Raw genomic sequence first — 20,284 nt, 5'->3', positions numbered from 1 at the left:
CAACAAACGGCAATTTATTAAGTCATCTTAATGTATAAAAAAATGTGTTGTATAAATATAAAATTAAAAAAATACAAGTTTTAATTATAGGATCTTGCACCAAAACAATATAATTGGTGACTGCAGTCGTATAATCAATAAACTATAACGTGTTAATAGAATAGATCGTCAAATCACGGTATATGGTACGATTTTACCTTGAAGACGGCATGTTATCGAACAACTAAACATTACACTATACTAATGAACAATAAATAAATAACTTTGCATGCATCATACGCGTCGTTCCCATGTTTGATTAGACCGTATAACATTTATTGAAATATTTTATTGCGATAAGTAAACAAATAAACAATAATGAACTTTCATTACTTTACCTTTATGTCACTCGCAGCCCATTAAATTGTTAAACGGTAATGAGATACTGAAAATTGTTCGACAACATCCAAATTAACAATATAATCTTTTAGGAACAGGATTTTTGTCACAGGATGTTATTGTAAGTTATTATTTAATAATATAGCTATTATTTAAATTTCTAAGTAGTTTAAATTATGTATTTACTCAAATATATTATATCATTTAAAATATTTATCATTCAAATTTGTATATGATTTATAAGACATTATGAATAATCTAAATAATTTTAATTTTAATAAATATACCTAATAGGTTAGGTTAGGTATTACTTATTGCATTAATTCGTATAGAGTTGCAATTTCACAAAAGTATAAACATTAAATTGATTGATAACCCCAATTAAAAACAAAAACAATCGAAAATACTATGCTGAAACCTCTCTATTATAATGAATAATCAAATATACTTATTAATATATGATTACTTGGTATGATTAATTATTGTTTATTATTATAAAAGGACGTACTGTGGTGGTACAATGATGATGTGTAAAAAATCATGATATTTATAATAACTTTTAATTGATAATATTTTTAGATTCTGAGTGGAGCAATGATGTATTGAATTTACAGTCTACAATGATCAGTATTTTTTTTAATTTGTACTTGTTATCATCTGTAGAGACAGTAAAAATGCTTAAATTTTCAACTTTGGTGGTGGTTTCTAATAAATTGGATCTAGTTGGTATCTACTTTGAAGGTTAAAAGTAAAAAATTCCCAATACTTCATTGAAAAACCTTTAAACTTTTAGTTTAACGTTTCATATAGTTATAAAAGTTGTAATATACCTAGTTAATGGTGAGACCGGGGCTATTTATTACAATGTTAGCAACTCTAAAACTAGCTCATAGTATTTATGACCATTTTATAATATACTCACTATACATTAACACAATGAAAATAATCATTTTTAGCTTGACTAGGATAATTTAATGATACATTTTTAAATGGTAAAACTGAAATTTAAACCTGTGATAATTTTTCCCGTAGATACATTTACATTTTTACAGTTTGCTATTTTTATATTATAGATAACATTTTAATAATTGTTTAATTCATAAATAACTAATGTATTAAAGTATATTTTTAATTTTTATATTCTCAACAATTACAAAAACGTACAGTAAACCAACGATACTACAGAAAACCGTAAGTCAAAAGTCCAGTTGTCACAACAGCATTACGTCGGCAGATCAGACACCGATGTTACCACTTCGTTAGCTAGTCCTTAGCTAGCGCCTTGCACAATACGAATAAGTATATGATAACGTCAATCATCCTCTCCTTAATAATTACAGCATGGCAAATATCAGAGGTATTAAATCGTTATCTCCTCATTACAGTACTTGTGTGGGTTGCAGACTTTGTAACAGCCGTATTGACGCCTTCGCGAGTACCTTTCCAGTGTTAAGCTAATATATACTCTCCGGTAGAATACTCGCGTACAGTGCCGCAACTTGGTATATATTGGTGGTTGTGCAAGCAAATATTATAGGGCCCATTTAACCAAGGACCTAAATACGTAATAGATCCTTAAAAAATATAACTTTCTGTTTGTAGCTTTAAACATTATTGTACACAGTACACAGATGGATGAGGAGCAAAATGACCAGCAGCTCCTAAAACAGTCTATTGGCTTTACAATTACATTAGGATAAAATTGGGAAACATCAATAATGTTTTGTATAAAACTATTAATATTAAAATATGTTTCTTGTACCATTACTTTTTTGTGCTTATTGTATTGTTGTTACTTGTTGTAAATGTCACAACACAAGGTGATTTTTCAAACATGCTTACCCCATTTTTATGCTTAAATTATGCATGTATTCAAATTCTGATTTTTTTTTTTAAATTTTTTAATGTAATTATAGACGATATTTTCGAGTACTTATATTTTTCACAACATTTAAGAAGTATTCTATATTCCTGTGGCGATACCAACTTTATTTTTTTATATGAGAACATATATGTTGGCGTATAGAAATTTGACCGAAAACTTTCGGAGTTATTTATTATACTTTAAACACTAAAGAATGAGGATAATAGTCCATGTTTTTAAAACTGCCAGGTGCAATATTAATCCATAAGCATTTAGCATTTAGTAATAAGTAGTAATTATTAACGAATAGTGTATATTGCATACCGAATTATAATTATCGAGCTCGTATCCATTTACAAATTATTTTTGTATAATAGATTATTATCCTTAATTCTTAGTATTTAAAGTAGAATAACTCCGGAAGTATTCATTCAAATTTCGATTATCTATAATACGTCAACATTTTCAGAAAAATTACTTGATTCGCATTTTGTTTTAAAACATTATTCTCATTTGAAAAACCAATGTTATGCCACAGGATACTTCTGAAATGTTGTGAAAAATTTAAGTACTCATAACTATCGTCTTTAATTACATTTAAAAATTCCAAAACTCAGAATTTGAATGTGTACATAATTTAAACATAAAAATGGGGCGAGCATGCTTAAGAAGTTACCTTATAATATATAGTATATTTATACGAAACTTGTGGTGGGTGGCGCGGTGCGATAAACTATTTGGCATACATTAATTCTATACAAAATCCTTCTATTTTTAGATAATAAAAAAATAATTTAATTTCTAAATACACAGAATTGTTATTATCAGCATTATTGAATAATATTGAATAAAAATGTTCCTATAGTCTTAACATTTTTCATTCTGATCAGATATATAATAAATTGTAACCATAATAATATTTAGAAAAAAAAGTTAGTTTTAAAAATTTAGGGCCCAGCCGCCCGGGGCCCAGGGGTTGTGTGCACCCCTAAAACCCCCGGTAGTTGCGGTACTGCTCGTGTATATTTTTTCGACAAACTTATTATAAATACTCAATACATTTTCTATTTAATTTAAAAGTTCAATAAATAGTTTAATCTAATGAACTACGTTGACCTTATCCAACGTACCAAGTAGTAGAACTATAGACAAGTTACTACAAACATTTTGGAGAGTAATAAAAGTAATTTCTCCGTGCTATTTTCTGCATGATTAACGCTAAATATTATCATAAAATTGATTTACGCAAATAAATAATATAAAAAAAAGGTTTTCCGAAGTCTCGATTATGAAAATGTGGCAAAAAAGGATTATAATATTCATATAAATCATTATGAATAGATTTTTAATTATTAAATTATGAAAATGTAAAAATATTGTAGTTAGTCTTTTTTTATTAAGGACAAAATTAGTGTACAACGTGTTTTTCACGTAATATTAATGTAAAAAATATGTTTTTGAGACAGAATTCAGATGCAACCAGAAATAAAATAGTATATCTAAACTGATATTATAATTTATTGACCAAGGTATGTAATTATGTTAATTCAATAAAATAATCAAATGTTAATCAATGAATAATAAATATGTTTAATGAATAATAAGTTAATAATGTCACAAGCGATTAGAATTTAATAAATAAATAATACATTTGTTTAGCAATAAACCTATTGAACTTTTTAAAAGTAATAACATCACTTCCTGTTTACATAGCTTTAGCATGGTAATGTTATGATTAAATACAGCATCGGTGTTATAGTTACAAAAACACATCAATCGCCACGGAGTTCACATAGAATGCATACAAAGATAATTTGAATACGAATAAATAATTATTATACATAAATTATCGGTAGATTTTGCACTATAAAATAACTAGATTAGGTTAAGCTTGAAATCCGTTGGATCGCCATTTCTCTTAATCTATACTTCTGCACTTTGCCCGATGCCGTCATCGGAAACGCGTCCTTTTCGATGAATATGTACTTGGGAATCTTAAAATGGGCTATCTAAAAAATACGATAAACAGACACAACCGTTGTGTATTATCTCGGTGAATTAAAAAACAAGCTGCATCACAAACCTACCTTTCCTTTGCTGTACGCTTTTATGTCTGCCTCGGTAACCGTAGCCCCTTCTTTGAGAATGACGCTGGCACACACTTCTTCGCCCATCCGCTCATCGGGTATACCGTATACCTGTGATAGACAGAGTATCGTTGTAGTGTGCGTGTAAGATATTATGTTTTAAAAGAATATGATTAGGACAAAATAATAGTAATAGTACGCATTCATAGGGTGTAGTTTTTAGCATATGAGTAACGACTAACGAGTATATACACAAGCACACAACAGTTACAACCATGTATATCGTAAAAAATTAAAAATCAAAATGCTCAAATTGTATTCCTACGGTTCGAATTATATTTTGAAAGTATTAAATAAGCATAGCCAGGTGAAAACACTTTAATTAATAGAATAGATTCCTGATTTATGTATAGTTTACTAATATTTTATTTATTGCTACTCATTTAATCTTGAATTTGTTAAGCGGTAAGTAATAAAATAATACTAATCTAATAAAGATTATTGATATAAATAAAATTAATCGAAATCAAATATTTTAAAAACTAGTTCGTGAATTTAATTTTAATCCATTACTGAACATGATAAATTCTGTTTTTAGAGCTATTCATTATTTTGTATTATTAATTTTAAAATAATATATAGAATCTCGGTAATCCAGCCGTTCGATAATCCGATACGTCCAGTAATCCGGCTATATTAACCTATGCGTACCAATATGTATTTGTATGTAAAGTTACTATTGTAAACGATAAAACGTTAGATAAAACTAAGTAACAAACAAATTAAATCTGAATAAAGCTATAGATATTTTATTTTTATTCAATTAACGTTGAAGTACAATAAAGTTATTCATTTTTTAATAATTAATAAATAATTTTTTAATTTTTCAATAAGCAAAAATGCGATTTATGTGAACCCTCATTAATCCACCGTTTTTGTTAATCCGGTAGTAGCGTGGTCTGATAGCTGTCGGATTACAGAGATTCTACAAATTATTCACAATTATTTATTGTTAAATTAAATAACAAAGATATTGTAATATTCGTCAAATGTATATGTATTTTATTGAAATTTACAAATTTTAAATGTATACTGATACTGGTAATGACTAAAAAACTATAGCATAATATATATAATAAAGTATTTTGGTGACATACAGAGATTACGTGTATGACGAGTAGATAAATAATTTATTAAAATAAAGACTTTTAAAACTAATTAATCATGACATTATTAATGTTGCATTGAAAAAAGCAAATGAGAATTGAAGCCAAAACTATGTCTTTATTACAAAAATTTGTTAATTAATAAACTTAATTAACTAATATTTGTTAAAAAAATTACTGGAACATTATTTTTTTATTGATAATTATTATTTGAACTATAACAATATTTAAAATAAGACAAAAAAATGTTATTCTAGCACAGTGCTGTGAACTGGGGAAAAATAATTCAGCAGGGAAAGGGTTAAATAGTGTAGGTATATGAAGTAAAAATAAAACGCTAAATGAAACTCATGAATCGAGATCACAGTAATATTACCTACAGAATTCATTATATATAATTTTAATAAATCTATATTACTATTTCCTAATAGTTGTTAATGTTAAAATATGTTCATGACTAATTATTAAGTTAAAATGTTTTAAGTGCTCTGCTGTACAGTTTGTGCAGAAGCGAAAATCTATGGGATCAATGAGGGACAAACGTTTATTGTTCATTGATATTGTTATTAGTTTATTACTTACTAATGTAATTTATTTTAATATTAAAATACTTTAAATTGAATTTTTTGTTACCGGAAACATTGCATTGCATTTATTATATTATTTATTTTTATAATAGTATATACTCATCATGTAGTATCATGTATTATTGTTATTAAGTTTTGATTCAATACCGACACATCATAAAACAGTGTGAACAAATCCGTGACATAAATAGACAATAGTACAAAAACATCTAAATGTTTGAAAATGTCTTTATGTTTATAAAATATAATAACTAATAATATAATGTAATGTTTCAAGTCCCCGTGAATAGCGAATATAGTATTTTTGAATTATAAAAAAATAACTGAAATTCTTCTTAGTATCAAATTTCATCAAAATGTGAACTATAAATGTCTATTAAAAAAAGTTGTGCTTATATTAGATTTTTAGGTTTTTAGTTTTAGGATAACCTACATTTAAGGAACCTTGTAAAACGTGGTAGTTAAAATTCAAAAGTAAATAATTCCCAGTACCTTTAAGCTACTTGCATAATATAATAAGAGCCTATGTTTTATTTTTTATTTTTGCTCGATCTTGCAACTCCTATCAAATTATTCATAGTATAAGTATGAATTTATTTGACGACGATCAATATTAGTTTTGATTTATTAATTGTCCAAATCAATACATTTTAATCAGATAGTATAATAAAATATACATAATGTAAGTCAATACTCTATTATTGGAAATTTTAGTATAGTATGATTATAATAATACTTATATAATATACACAACACACGTATATTAATATACGCGTGCCTATATATAATAATAGTACATAATGTAACTCTAAATACTAGTGGTACTGATGGACGATGATAACTGAAAGTCTGAAAGTAATTGATTATCGGAATTTTTCACTGACTTAATACTTTGTACATAATATATATTTAATACACATAAATTGTATAATTACTTGAACTTGTGAAATCAACGGATGAGATTCCAAAAAGTATTCTATCTCTTTAGGAAATAAGTTTTCACCACCGCGGATAATCATTTCTTTTAATCTGCCAACGTGATTACCATATCCATCTTCGAACAAAACGAATTGATCTCTAAATACAATCGTAAAACAATATAAACATCACGGTATTATATAATATTGAGCTAATAACACATACAGGTATACAATTGATGGATTAAACGCATACTTTAAATACAGATGGATTCTTTTATTAGAATTGAGACCATTAACTGATATCCCATTTTATAAAACTGACAATAGCACAATACTCATATTGTTCACTTCGTGTAATTATTATTTTAAGTTATTTAAATTATACTTGTAACGTATATTTTGTTTTATGAACAAAAATATAATAACTGATTAAGGATATAACATTATTCTTTATTTTATTTTTAATTAATAATTTATGCTCCGTGTTCTTTTCGTCTTTACTTATATACTACGTCATGTTTGTTTTTTACATTTTGAATGCCGTTAAATACAAAAAAGTGCGCGTGTAGACTGGTGTCGATTTTCAGTCAGTCTGCTCAAAATTTAACACCTTCGAGGAAAGTTTAGTATTTTGTGTTTACGACGTGAAGAGGTAATATTATAATACTTAAACTCCTTATCTACGGCTAAATAGGATTGCCGATTGTACTGTGGAGCCCGCTCATTTCATTTTATAACGGTACATATAAAGGCACCCTTTTTGTTGTTATGTACACTCTTTACTAATCAGTTTACCTACCCATATCGGCCTTACCACCAGAGGTGTCTACTATTAACCAACTATAAGCATATAATTCTCCGAACTGATGTATTAACAACCTTGTTCACTTATGTATTTTGTGCTGCATCGCTTAAACCTTGAGGAGTATTATCCAATTTGGTTGCACATCCGACTTGCAAGTAGTTATTTTGTTTGACGCTTCCAATCATGGATAAATCACCAACTAAAATCAGATCAAAAAGTTTTTCATCTTCATCTACTTTATCTTCTACCACTCCTAAAATTTCTCAACAACCATCTATAATAACATTACGAAAACTATCACAATGTTCACAGTAAACAAATCTCAACCTTATATCTTCATGTCAAACCCTAAAATGTCAAAGTTACAACTTCACAATTCCCTGAGATTAAGAAGAACTTATGTTAATATTAGTGAACAACGTGGATTTCGACTAGGTAAATCAACCACCACTGATAGTGTTATTTTTATGACATACATTTCTGAAAACCTTGATGCTCTGCCAGGTCGATGTGACGATGTCGTTATTAAATCGATTTTTTTTTTATTAAGATATTCGGTGTGTGACGAAAATCTTCTCAATTGAAGGAATTTTATATAAGATTAGGCCATGAATAGGTAATGTGAAAGTTGGTTTAGTAATTAAAAGAAATTAAAATAAATGTATAATTATTTTCAGTCTTATATATAAATAATAATACACGCATTAAAAATAAAATATTATATTATATTATATTTTAGTTAATAAAGCGATATAAGCGAATTAAGTTATAACACATAATTATTTGTATTACAATAATTACCCAGAGTGTTCAATTTAGGTATTGTCATTTTATAAAATAAACATCACACTATTTAAATTTTAAATGAATAACCAACAAATGAAATTTTCGTTAAAGTATGCTATCTGGACTTTCAATTCATTAAAATTAAAAGATTGATACCACTAAGTATATGTGATATAAATACCCGATAAAATAATCACACTCTGTGATAAAAGACTATATATTTACCCCGTGTGTAGCCATCCATTCGAATCAATCGTTTCTTTTGTTTTTTCTTCGTCATTGAAGTAACCATTCATTTTCAAGTATCCGCGAATCAACAATTCTCCGGGTGTCCCGAATGGTACCATATTGCCATTGGTATCGATCACTTTCGCCTAGAAATTGACAAAACACTCATATGTCATGGGTAGTAATATTTTTCACGTAATACCAACGATCCACTACAGTCTATAATTAATAATATATTAAAGTTATTCACTGTAACTTTAATTTTGCAACATATACGTATAGTATGTAAAGGCATTGAGTGGGGGCGAAGAGACTGTAGACTGCTAACTTAAATGTTTAAAAAAAAGCTTTCCTGAACACTTTGTAATATGGTAATTAATATTGTAAGTTATACCACCCATTCTATCACCAATTTATATCATATGAATAATTAATATTGTTAGGTTCCATACTAACGACTGACCTCTACGTGATCTTGTATGAAACCCATCGTCGACATTATCCGTTCATCTGAATCGTTTGAGAAATTTTGAAACGTACAGGGACTGGTTTCTGTCATCCCGAACAAAGACTAAAATTATAATTATAATTTTAATTATACTGTTTCAATTATCAAGACTATTTAAAACTAAATTGGCACGAAAAATTATGAAGAAAAATTTATCATAACCAGTTTCAAAATACCAATATTTTAGCGCGTGGGAACATGTTCTTAAACTTAATCATTAAATTCGGAGAACAGGGGGCACCACCGGATATTGCGATCTTCATATTGTTCTTTTGTTGTTCTGGTGGAAGTTTTTCGAAAACGGACATGGTATCCACATATACTGTTGGTGTACCAAATATAAATGTGCATCTATAAGTAATAATAACACTTTTTAATTATATTATGGTCACTTATATTATATTATCATATTTAAAAAACTATTTAGTATTTAGTATTTACTCTTTATTTCTTTTTTTTCAGATAATGTTTTATACAAATACCTATATTTATATTTTATACAAATATTAATAATACATGTAATTATTAATATTTATTATTATATTTGTAATTATACATTTTATACCATGTTCTGTCATAATGTAAATTGTATCATCGTCATAAAAAATACTACCGTTGATTTGAATACATTAACTCACTTTTCTTTCGTGAGAACCTCAACCGTCGCTTTTGGATCAAAATGGGCTGACGGTAAATAAACTGTTGATTTGGTAACCATAGGTGCAACGACAGCGATGGATAAAGCAAAAGCATGAAATAAAGGCATTGGACAGCAGAATTTATGTAATTTACCCTAAAAATATACAATACTCATAACATCAGATAGTAAATAAGAATATAATATAATTTCACAAATACACAACCAAAGTTTGTAGTAAAATATCCAATAATTACTTCTTTGGTATCATCGTAGATCTCTAAACGCTTCATGATAAAATAAGCGTTGTTTATTAACGCAAAGTGATTCAATAATGCTGCTTTTGGTTTACCAGTGGTACCCTATAAATAATTTCATAGATGAATTTTCAAATGCATTTTATTTCACGAATAGTTTACAGACAGTGTTATAGTGTTATTTTATAATTAATTGCATTAATATTTGATTTATAGTTTATATAATCTAGAAATTTAAAATGCATTGATAATAAAAAAGCTAAATATTTTATTATATTATACGAGTATGTTAGGAATTATTAATTATAATATTTATAATTGTGCATGATTATGAAAGTGATGAATTTATATTATATTTTATAACATTATATTTATATGCAAACAATTTTAAGGGCAATGTTTGATTTTAAAATGTAATAAATGTATTGATGTAAAATTAAAACGTGCTGATTATTAAAAAAGAAAACTTTCGATCATTGCACAAAAAAGTTCCATTTCAAACACTTACTAAAAGGAAATTCTAATTTCGGAAGTCCTATGGTTGCTTAGAAATTCATAGATCAATAAGATAATAGTTATACGAAAAAAATATAACATAATATAATAAAAATCTAAATGGTTCATTTTTTTACTCACTGAAGTAAACTGAATATTACATCCTTCGTCTGGTTGAATTTTAGGAATATTATAATCTGTATTGAAACCCAGGTCCAAGAACGTTTGTAAATTATAGGCACCGCTATAATATTAGTTATGATACTATAAATTATTGCAGTTATTGAAAAAAAAATATGAAATGTAAAACTATATAATAATATTATAATATGTACACAGAGCTGGATTAAGGTTTGGGGCTAACGAGCTATAATTAGCCCAAGGCACACCAAATAAGGGGCCCCCAAAAATATTATGGCTTGCAAATTTTTTACAATTATAAATATACATTTAAAAAAAAAAATTATTTTAATAATATCTATTTAAAGATACATCATATTAATCATTTGAAATAATTGTCTTTAAGTTACAGAAAACTGGGTTAGATTTATTGTCTGATTGTGACCTAATTCTTTATTTACGACAATTTATATTTCACGAAAAAAATAACAATGAAAAGTATGATCATTTGTAAGTACAAAAATTATAGACAACTATGAAAACGTTGGTAAAAGAAAACAAAGACGATGTGAAAATCAATCTATTTTAAGTGAGAAAAAAAAAAGTTTTAAGTCGATACTTTCTTTGTTATTATAGGCAAATTAATTTATGAACTTGACAGAAGACAATATTATTATTAAATAATAATGAAATATTAATTAATTGTTTTTATAATTTTTTTCTTTCTCAATTCAGATTTTAAGTTAACTTTAAAACTGAAAATGAACCAGTTTTACCATAACAATCTTGATGATAATTTGAAAACAGAAATTTATCATTTTAATCATTATACAAAACAGTTACTTCAGATATTTAAAATTTTAGTATATTATAAAAAAAAATTCTTTATAAACGAAATGTTAATAACGTTATTGATGGTTTTTTAATATATATATATATTGCAATGAGATTGTACATTTATACTTTAGAATATCGTTAACAAACTGTGATGCATTCATTATCAAAGTTGACTCTAATTAAAAATTGACTAAAATCTACACTGATTGATGCAGGCTTTATTATTAAGGTGATGTACACATTAATAGTTCAGTAGAAAATATAAAATATGCTGTTGACTAAACGAAAATGTGCACTTGAGAAATGTGTAAAATAATAAGAAGTAACTTTGTTGTATTAGACCTATTTGCTACAATGATTGTAAAAACCAAGTATCTCTAAAATAAGAATAAACTTTTGGGTATAAAAATTTGTATTCAATATTATATCAAATATAGACTATTATAGTAATAGTTGGTATAAGTATACTTCATAAGTCAGTTTATTTAAAATCCATAGTAACAAGTCATAACTTGGAAATAAAAATAGAGTATAGTTTACTATTTGGAATAGTAAACCCTTTAAATAATTAATTTAAAGATATATTTTTATATATGTATTTTTTTTGGGGGGAGCAAAGTTGTGAAATACCCTTTTAAGTCACTACAACGTCAATTTATTATTTGTACAGCTGAAAAAAATCCTTACAATAAAGCCTGGATTGAAGATAATAAGTTGAACGCATTAACAATTTTATTTTTATTATTACAATTAAAATTGATAAATTATGTAAAAAAAATCTCATCTGATGACGTTTTAGATACTTTTGCATCAAGTAAATTTAGAAAAAATATTTTAAATACATTTGCTTGTAGTTTTGTATTTTTTATTTATTACCATGTATTACAATTTTAACACTTAATTAAGTTATATTTTTTAATAAATTAACTATCTAATGTAAACTTTCTCTAAGAGGAAAACTATTTTTCTTATTTAATTAATAAATATCAATTGACATATTATTATAAAAACACTTTTTGTAAAATATTAGGGCCATCAAAAATAAATTAGCTCATGCAGGGTCACTAATTTCATTAATCCGGCTCTGTATGTAAATACTAACTTTATACGGTTTTCAGAGTAAAAAATAACCGATTCCAACGTGGGTAAGATTTTCGACTTAACCGGCGTATTGGGTGGTCGCTTCCAAATGTCCGGATCGACCTTCTCCAATATTTCGGGATAGTTTTGAGTCTTGAACTTCTCTATGGTCACCAGACACTTCACTTCAGCTAGCGTTAAACTGTGTTTTAGTTCGTCACTCTGATATGCTGGGTTAACGTTTACCTGAAATCATCATAAAAACGTCGACTATAAGCAATATAATATCATTGAAATTGTATCGACTCTAACTATAGTGCGGTTATGAATGTTATGATATAATAGTTTCCAGCAGTTACGAATAACGAAATAATACTAATACACTGTTAAATGTCAATACGTCCTGAGACCGACGAGTGTATTAGTGCATACCTTCTCAAACTGAGGCCGTGGCTATATGGTATGCCGTGAAAAATAATAAAATATATATCTAATCTAATCCTGGTAAGCCATAAAATATTGAATGATTTTGATTAAGAGGGCCTTGACAGTTTCATATTGAATTTAGGAGGGCTCACATGACAAAAAAGTTTGAGAAGCACTATATTAGTGTATCTATATTATAGGATATCAAAATTATTAAAATAGTTTTAAATGCCTACTTCAATAAATAATATCTACACCTACTTATAAACAATGTTCCAGTGTCAAAACCTTAAAATCCTTACAACTTAAAAAACTGTTGGAATTAATGGACATTAAAAAAAATTATTCGTAAATTAGTTCTTAAACCAATCACATGACATAGGTTAAAGATTGGCGACATCATTATTATAATGATACTACGAGTATGTGGATTGTATGTGCATTTATGACATTTTTTTTAATCAATCAATATCTATAACTTCAGTATGTTAAATTGTATACTATTATCACCAAATATATGACTTAATAGTAGAAGAATATGTCCAAGATGAGTAAGACGTGCTATAACACGTAAGTATCCTAAATGGTAACCGAGAGAAAAACGCATAATTTTTTTTTAAATATTATGTTTTTGCGTGAATAATAACAATTAATTTATACAAAATTAAAAATATATAAAATACATTAAGACTTTGTAGAAGTACTTAGCAGAGAAGAAGTTATCACAATCACCACGTGTTTCTAAAATAAATTCTTAAATATTAATATTATACATTTTGATTTTTGATTTTATATTAATAAAATCAAAAAAATGAATTAATATCTACCAATATCAGTCCCAAGCGAGCTGTCGCGATAATCGCCAAATAGTAAAACGCACAATTGGGCATCCATATTCCTACTCGGTCCCCGTGCTTAAGACCAATGGCATTAAAGCTCTTGCAAAGCTTATCCACCTGCAAAAAAAAAATATATAAATCAATTAACATGCACGTTTGCAGTATACGAGTAGGTACGTATTTTTCTGCGTGTTGCGTGTCGTAATTGTGTATAACGGGTGTAAAGATAATAATAAATAGGACAAATCATTACTGTCGCTTTCGACGAAACGAATCATAGTATTTTATTATTTAGTTTTAGCTAACCTCGGAATCCATGGCGGCGAACGTGAATCGTTTATTCTCGTGACAGCTAACCAGGAAATCTCGGTCTGGAGTCTGTTGCACGGCGTCATTGAAAATTCCTCCGATTGTATAAGGTTTGAGTGGTTCGCTCGAAGTCCCGCACACATAGCTGTATTTCGACCAGTGATTATTTCTCGAAAAAGTATGATAACTACAGAAAAACGCAAATTTGACTAAATTAGGATAAATTTTTGTACAATAACACTATACACCTAATACACTAATAAGTGATGTAATATTAAGAGAAATTTTCTTACTCTTTTCTAAAATATTGCAATAAATTGTACTTACAAACTGTACAGTGTAGGCTACGAATATATTTAACATATTATAAGTAATAGAATATTGTACTTCTAAGTTTTTAACGACACTATAGCTCATACAAACAATGCATATTGGTTAATACGTTATGCACTTAAATGTAAGGACTAAAAATAGTCATTATTTTTAATCTTATTTGTATAATTTGGATAGGTATGATTGTTATTCCGAATTTTATAACGTACTGATTATGTGTAATACAACCTAGCCTAACCTGACATTGGTGCGGCTTATTTAACCGTTTAAAAATCAAAATTGTTTTCATTCATTATACTATACTATCGCGTGGAATAGGTTGTATGCCGTGGACTAGAAGCCTGTAGGTCATGACTCACGGCCATTCGTGTGAAAATGACCTAGTTTCGTGGTAAGCCTAGTGTATGTTATATATATATATATATGTGTGTGTGTGTGTGTGTGTGTGTATGTATATATTTATGTAGTCCTTACTTCTCCAGGTGTTTAGCTAAATAAAATGGCTAAGGGGCTAAAAAAACCGGAGGGCGAATGCGTGACAAGTGACTTACCCTCTGCATTGTGTATTAAATTTTAACATTGAAACTTGATATTAATTTTTGTATGGACTACAGGCAATTAAAAAAGAAAAACACGACATGATCAGTTAAACTTCTAGTACCTATGTGTCTACGATGTAATGCTTAAAAAAATCTATTGCTAATTGAGAACTTTTTGTGTTAAACCATATTTTTTACTAATAATGCAACAGCACTGTCTGAATTGATATTGTAATTACATAAAACATATATATTTATATACTGAACAATAAATTATAAAAAATTACATCCACAATAATAATTATAATTTATTATTATGATATATATATATAGTTATATACTATATACGTAATTGCAATAATACTTACATTATATTATGTCCATTAAGAGCACGTAGTCCTTTCAGATTCGTTATTCTAAACAGCGAACTGTTGGTCATTTTATTAATTCTAGTTACCTAGTTCACTTCATCAAAAAAATCATTTAAACAGTATAATGATTGTAGTTGTTTTATAAATTAAAAAAATTTAAAAATTAGATTCCTAATTAATATATTACCTATACTGTTTTTGTTTGTATAATATACTAGACGTTTCGAAGTTAATTAACAACTGTCAGCAACATTTAAGATTCTGAAAATAATATATATGTTATTGTATTATCAGTGTTATTGAAAATATATATGCACAATAAATGTTTTACGATTCAACACTATATACGCAAAGAAAGTACGAATTTGACCGTGAGAGAGGGACGTATTCGTTAAATGTTTTACGATTGGTTATCTGAAAATTATATAATATTTTATTAAACGAGATACTTTGGTAAAAGTACACTTCAAGATGTTTGTTTGATACAGCAACAATAAAAACTAAAACTAAAAACAATTTATACAGTTCTGACCGAATTTTAGACACACACAACTGTAAAATGAAGTATTATAAATTTTAAATTTATTTCTTAACAATGGTAAACGAAAGTAGAATTACATGATCCGACTAATGTAAGTCACAATTTAATTTTGCAGTTAAATTGAATAATTCATTAAGACTTATTGGATTGTAATTTGTCGACCCTTCCCTTCCCATTATCCCAAATGAGGTATATGAATATTTATATAGCGTGTGTCAAGTGTGTACAAAACCAGAGCCAATTCTATTAACATTTTTATCTAGTTTGAAAAAAAAAATAGAGTTGATATTAGGGATGAGCAATTCCCGGGAACATGTCGGATTTCACGGAAATTATACAAAAAATACGAAATAAATTACAGTAAGTTAATAAAAGACTAAATAGTGGCGTAGGTATATATTATCACTTAAATATTCAAGTTCTACTAAATTACAATAATTAATTAAAGCGCTAATCTTAAGTAAAAACTAGGTTTCAATAAGGATAAATATATAAATATTACGTCATATACTCATATATATTATGTACATACTACATACATATACCGGCGGAACTAATTATGTATTGGTGGAATAGATGGGTTTGTATAACTAACTATAGATAGTAATCTATATTAACCAGCAAACAAATACAAATATACAATTGATTGAGAGGGAGAGCTTTATATAATATAATAGGTGTACGTCATATGAATATTTTGTTGGCGTTTCTACTGTTGTGATAACTATGAAAAATGAGCAAAATATTTATTTTAACTTTTCTTTTCTTTTCTTTTTTTTTAATTTTTTTCTCATTCTTTTCAACATTTAAAAACTATTTATAAATGATTTCATCAGTTGTCAAATAGTATATAATATCTTATAATATATAAAAATATCGTGTCATAGTGTTTGTCCGGGATAAATTCCGAAACTACTGGACCGATCTTGATGACATTTTTTACACTGTGCGTTATTTGGTCCTAATTCAAATATAAGATAGTTTTTTATCTCGATTAAGGCCCTCAATATTTTTGCGTTGCAATAATTGTGAAAAAAAAAGTTATAGAATTATTCAATTGTCAATTATAGTTAATATTTCTCAAAAATGATTAAGTAAATAGTGTATATTTTGGATATTATTTTACATTCTAATATACAACAAAAATAATTATAAAAATTTAAAATAGTCTCAATCTATAAAATTATGTATCTAATATAAAATATAAATAAATCTATAAGTGTATAATATGGTTGAACTATTATCGAAAATAATTATAAATTAAAATTACTCAATCCAACAAATAATATATTAACTATATTATAAATCTAACTATATAAATTTGAAAAGAAAATCTTTGTATAGAGTAATTTTATAAATTGTATACCTATAAATGTACAGGTTACATATATACATATGTTCTTGATGCATTCCAAAACTACTCAACCGATTTTGATGAAATTATGATCAATGTGTGTTATTTTATCCCCGTCATAAGATAGGATATTTTTTATCCCGGTTAATGACCTCAATATATTACCTCTTTATTATGTTTAGGGCTGTGCGGTTATTTAATCGATTATTCGAATAATATATTTTTTTTTAAAAATGATACATAATCGGTTAATCGATTGAAAAAATGCCACTCTAGAGGGACAGTTATGTAAAATTGATATGTAAAAGATATCATACATACACCAAATCAGAAAACCAAAAATAGTTTTTATCCTTACACTCAATGTTAGCATTGTTAGCATTATAGGCAACTAAACTTAACACGGGTGCATTTTGTACGGGCAACGAAGTGCACGGAGACAGCTAGTTATATTATATAACCATAATTATGTAAAAAAAATAAATATTTAATTATTCTGAACAAAATTACTCTTTTTTTCTGCTAAAAATATTAACTGCGCTTTTTGAGGAATAATTCTATCCTATATTTTTGCTGGATAATATTAATAATATATATTTTGAAATAAATTATTATTTTATATAAAATAATAGAGTAGTTATACTCGTATAAAATATACATAAATAAAAAGACAACTGTCTATAAAAACAAAAATTGTATTTTATAGTTTTTGGTATTCCGGGAAATTCCCAGGACAGTAATAATCAAATTTTCAGGAGTACCAACCTTAGCTGGTACAGTTTAGTTTGATGGAATACTAGAGCGGATGTGCTACATTTATGTACAAATATATATTTCTATATCTAGCTCAGTTTATATAACAATTTCCTAGTTGTTTCTAGACAATTAATTATTATTAATAATATTAGTGTAATATGCAGTAATTTTTCTTTTCACGGCTCAGAATTTAAATAAATCGCTAAAAAAAAAATTTCATTTACGTAATCTAAAAGTACTCGAGAATATAGTACAAATTCATTTGGCGATAACTGAGTTCATAATAATTAGCAATATATCTCTAAATTACATATACCTACAATATAATAATAAAAACTTAAGAATAAATATAATATAATCATTGAGCACTAAACCAATATAATAAATAAATACTTGTGTTTTTATCTTAACAGTTTTTATAAAATGTTATTTTATTATACTTTCATACTGCGTGACTTTAACTTAAACATTAATTTAATAAAAAAGTAATATCCTCATTAAGTTATTTTTTTACAATTTTTATTTATTACGAAATAACATTTTTAACAGTAATCGTTTTTATTTTTACTTTTTTGAAAGAATTAGGTACTTTCATATTCCCGAGAAAAATGTTTTTCCAAAATAAAAAAAAAAAATTAAATCCATCAAAAGAAAGTATAGTAAATTAGTTCTAAATTCTACATTCTAAGATAATTAGTTTATAATTATTCAAAGTTTTTATAAGCAAAGTTGTGGTTATTACAACTATTAAAAAACACTTGTAGTCTTACATTTTGTAAGAACCCATTTGCCCTCTACTCTACTAACCTATACAACGATTTAAATATGTAATATCAAATTAACTACTCGTTAAAAATTCTATTTTTATTTTAGATATATCAATATTCTTAGAAACAATTATTTGCTTAGGAATATAAAATCTAAGATTTATGTGATTTTTCATAAAAGTAAAAAGCTTAAAAACATAATATTTTTTTTTTAAATTTTATTTAATAATGACTATTATTCTAATGATACAAAAAATATTTTTAAAAACGTAAATATATTTTGAGGTAGTGTGAATTTGTTATTAAGCAAATCACTCTGTATATAAACTGAAGAATACGGCATAAAAGTTATAACTTTTAAACGGTTAATTACCTACCAAATACTATTTTATAGTAGCTACACTTGACTAAATTTTACGCTGTAGGGTAATATTTATATTTTTATACAATGTAATATGTTACGTAAAATTATGCTTGTACCATATTTTATTATCGGCATTAAAACTTTAAGCAACTTCTGAAATACCTGTAAAAAATCATTAAAAATTATTACCTAGAAACTGTAATCGGACTACCAGTATACTACAGTATCTAGTATCAATATTTTTATTTTATTTAAATAAAAATGTAAAACGGTTAAATGTATTATAATAATATAACCTATGCGATGGCTTTTATTTTGTGACTATGCCATTAAAAAATATTTCCAGAGAGGTTAGTTACCTCAAATTATCAAGATGCATTGAGTGTACCTTGCATATAATTATTTCTATATAAAACGACATTAAATTTTAATATGTATAAATAATCCGGTTTCTGTAAGTTATTGTAATATTAATAATATGTAATATTTAGCGCAGATTGTTTTTATAATTTATCTAAAGTATTTTTTATTGATTTTTTTTGTTTTAATTATAAGGAAATTTGTACTATGAACCTAAAATTGTTTACTATATTTTTAATTACTATAATTGACCTATTTTTTAAGATTATAGTACACAATGTTATGTTAATTAAATAATCCATACACCAACCATTATTTATATACAACAATTAAATATTCATTATTAATCAATAAATTAATATAAAGTGATAACATTAATTATATTAAATAAATTTAAATAAAATAACCTATTCAAATGTCTAAAATTATACATATATACTTTATTTATTACTTTAAATAAAAATTATTGAAAGTCAGTAGATAGTTTAAAAATCAGTACTTACTAGAAACCTATTTCATTAAAATGGTACTTATAACATATATTTGACTAAATTTAAAAACCGTTGAATG

The 20,284-nt window shown here is 26.4% G+C and overlaps 1 protein-coding gene across 4 annotated transcripts; it reads right to left on the bottom strand.

Moving 5' to 3' along the window:
* Positions 1-3,854: 3,854 nt before the first annotated feature.
* LOC113551257 (acyl-CoA synthetase family member 2, mitochondrial-like) lies at positions 3,855-16,108 on the bottom strand. 4 transcript variants are annotated; one of them, XM_026953390.1, is made up of 15 exons: positions 15,890-16,108; positions 15,760-15,833; positions 15,570-15,666; positions 14,327-14,516; positions 14,009-14,137; positions 12,778-13,001; positions 10,860-10,962; positions 10,224-10,328; positions 9,968-10,122; positions 9,506-9,680; positions 9,285-9,392; positions 8,819-8,967; positions 7,018-7,159; positions 4,330-4,440; positions 4,123-4,251 (listed from the first exon to the last, which is right to left on the bottom strand). In XM_026953390.1, the coding sequence occupies exons 3-15, from the start codon at positions 15,638-15,640 to the stop codon at positions 4,123-4,125; spliced, it is 1,791 nt and encodes a 596-aa protein (XP_026809191.1). In that variant the 5' UTR covers positions 15,641-15,666; positions 15,760-15,833; positions 15,890-16,108. The 4 variants fall into 4 exon arrangements, with proteins under 4 accessions (XP_026809194.1, XP_026809193.1, XP_026809191.1 ...); XM_026953391.1 differs by having other exon boundaries at positions 15,904-16,108; XM_026953393.1 differs by having other exon boundaries at positions 3,855-4,251; positions 4,326-4,440; positions 15,760-16,107.
* Between the last annotated feature and the right edge of the window lie 4,176 nt (positions 16,109-20,284).

The sequence above is a fragment of the Rhopalosiphum maidis genome, chromosome 2 (genome assembly GCF_003676215.2).
Source record: "Rhopalosiphum maidis isolate BTI-1 chromosome 2, ASM367621v3, whole genome shotgun sequence".
Classification (NCBI taxonomy): domain Eukaryota; kingdom Metazoa; phylum Arthropoda; class Insecta; order Hemiptera; family Aphididae; genus Rhopalosiphum; species Rhopalosiphum maidis.
Note: the sequence above shows the minus strand (reverse complement) of the source record. Positions and strands in the feature narration are given on the sequence as shown.

What these genes read in the sequence shown, in the direction of transcription:
- LOC113551257 (XM_026953390.1), bottom strand. Translation starts at nt 15,640, where the DNA reads ATGACCAACAGTTCGCTGTTTAGAATAACGAATCTGAAAGGACTACGT. An exon ending in CTCGCTTGGGACTGATATTG is followed by an intron (nt 13,002 to 14,008) that starts GTAGATATTAAT and finishes TGATGATTTCAG; the next exon opens with GTAAACGTTAACCCAGCATA. An exon ending in AATGGATGGCTACACACGGG is followed by an intron (nt 7,160 to 8,818) that starts GTAAATATATAG and finishes GATTGTATTTAG; the next exon opens with AGATCAATTCGTTTTGTTCG.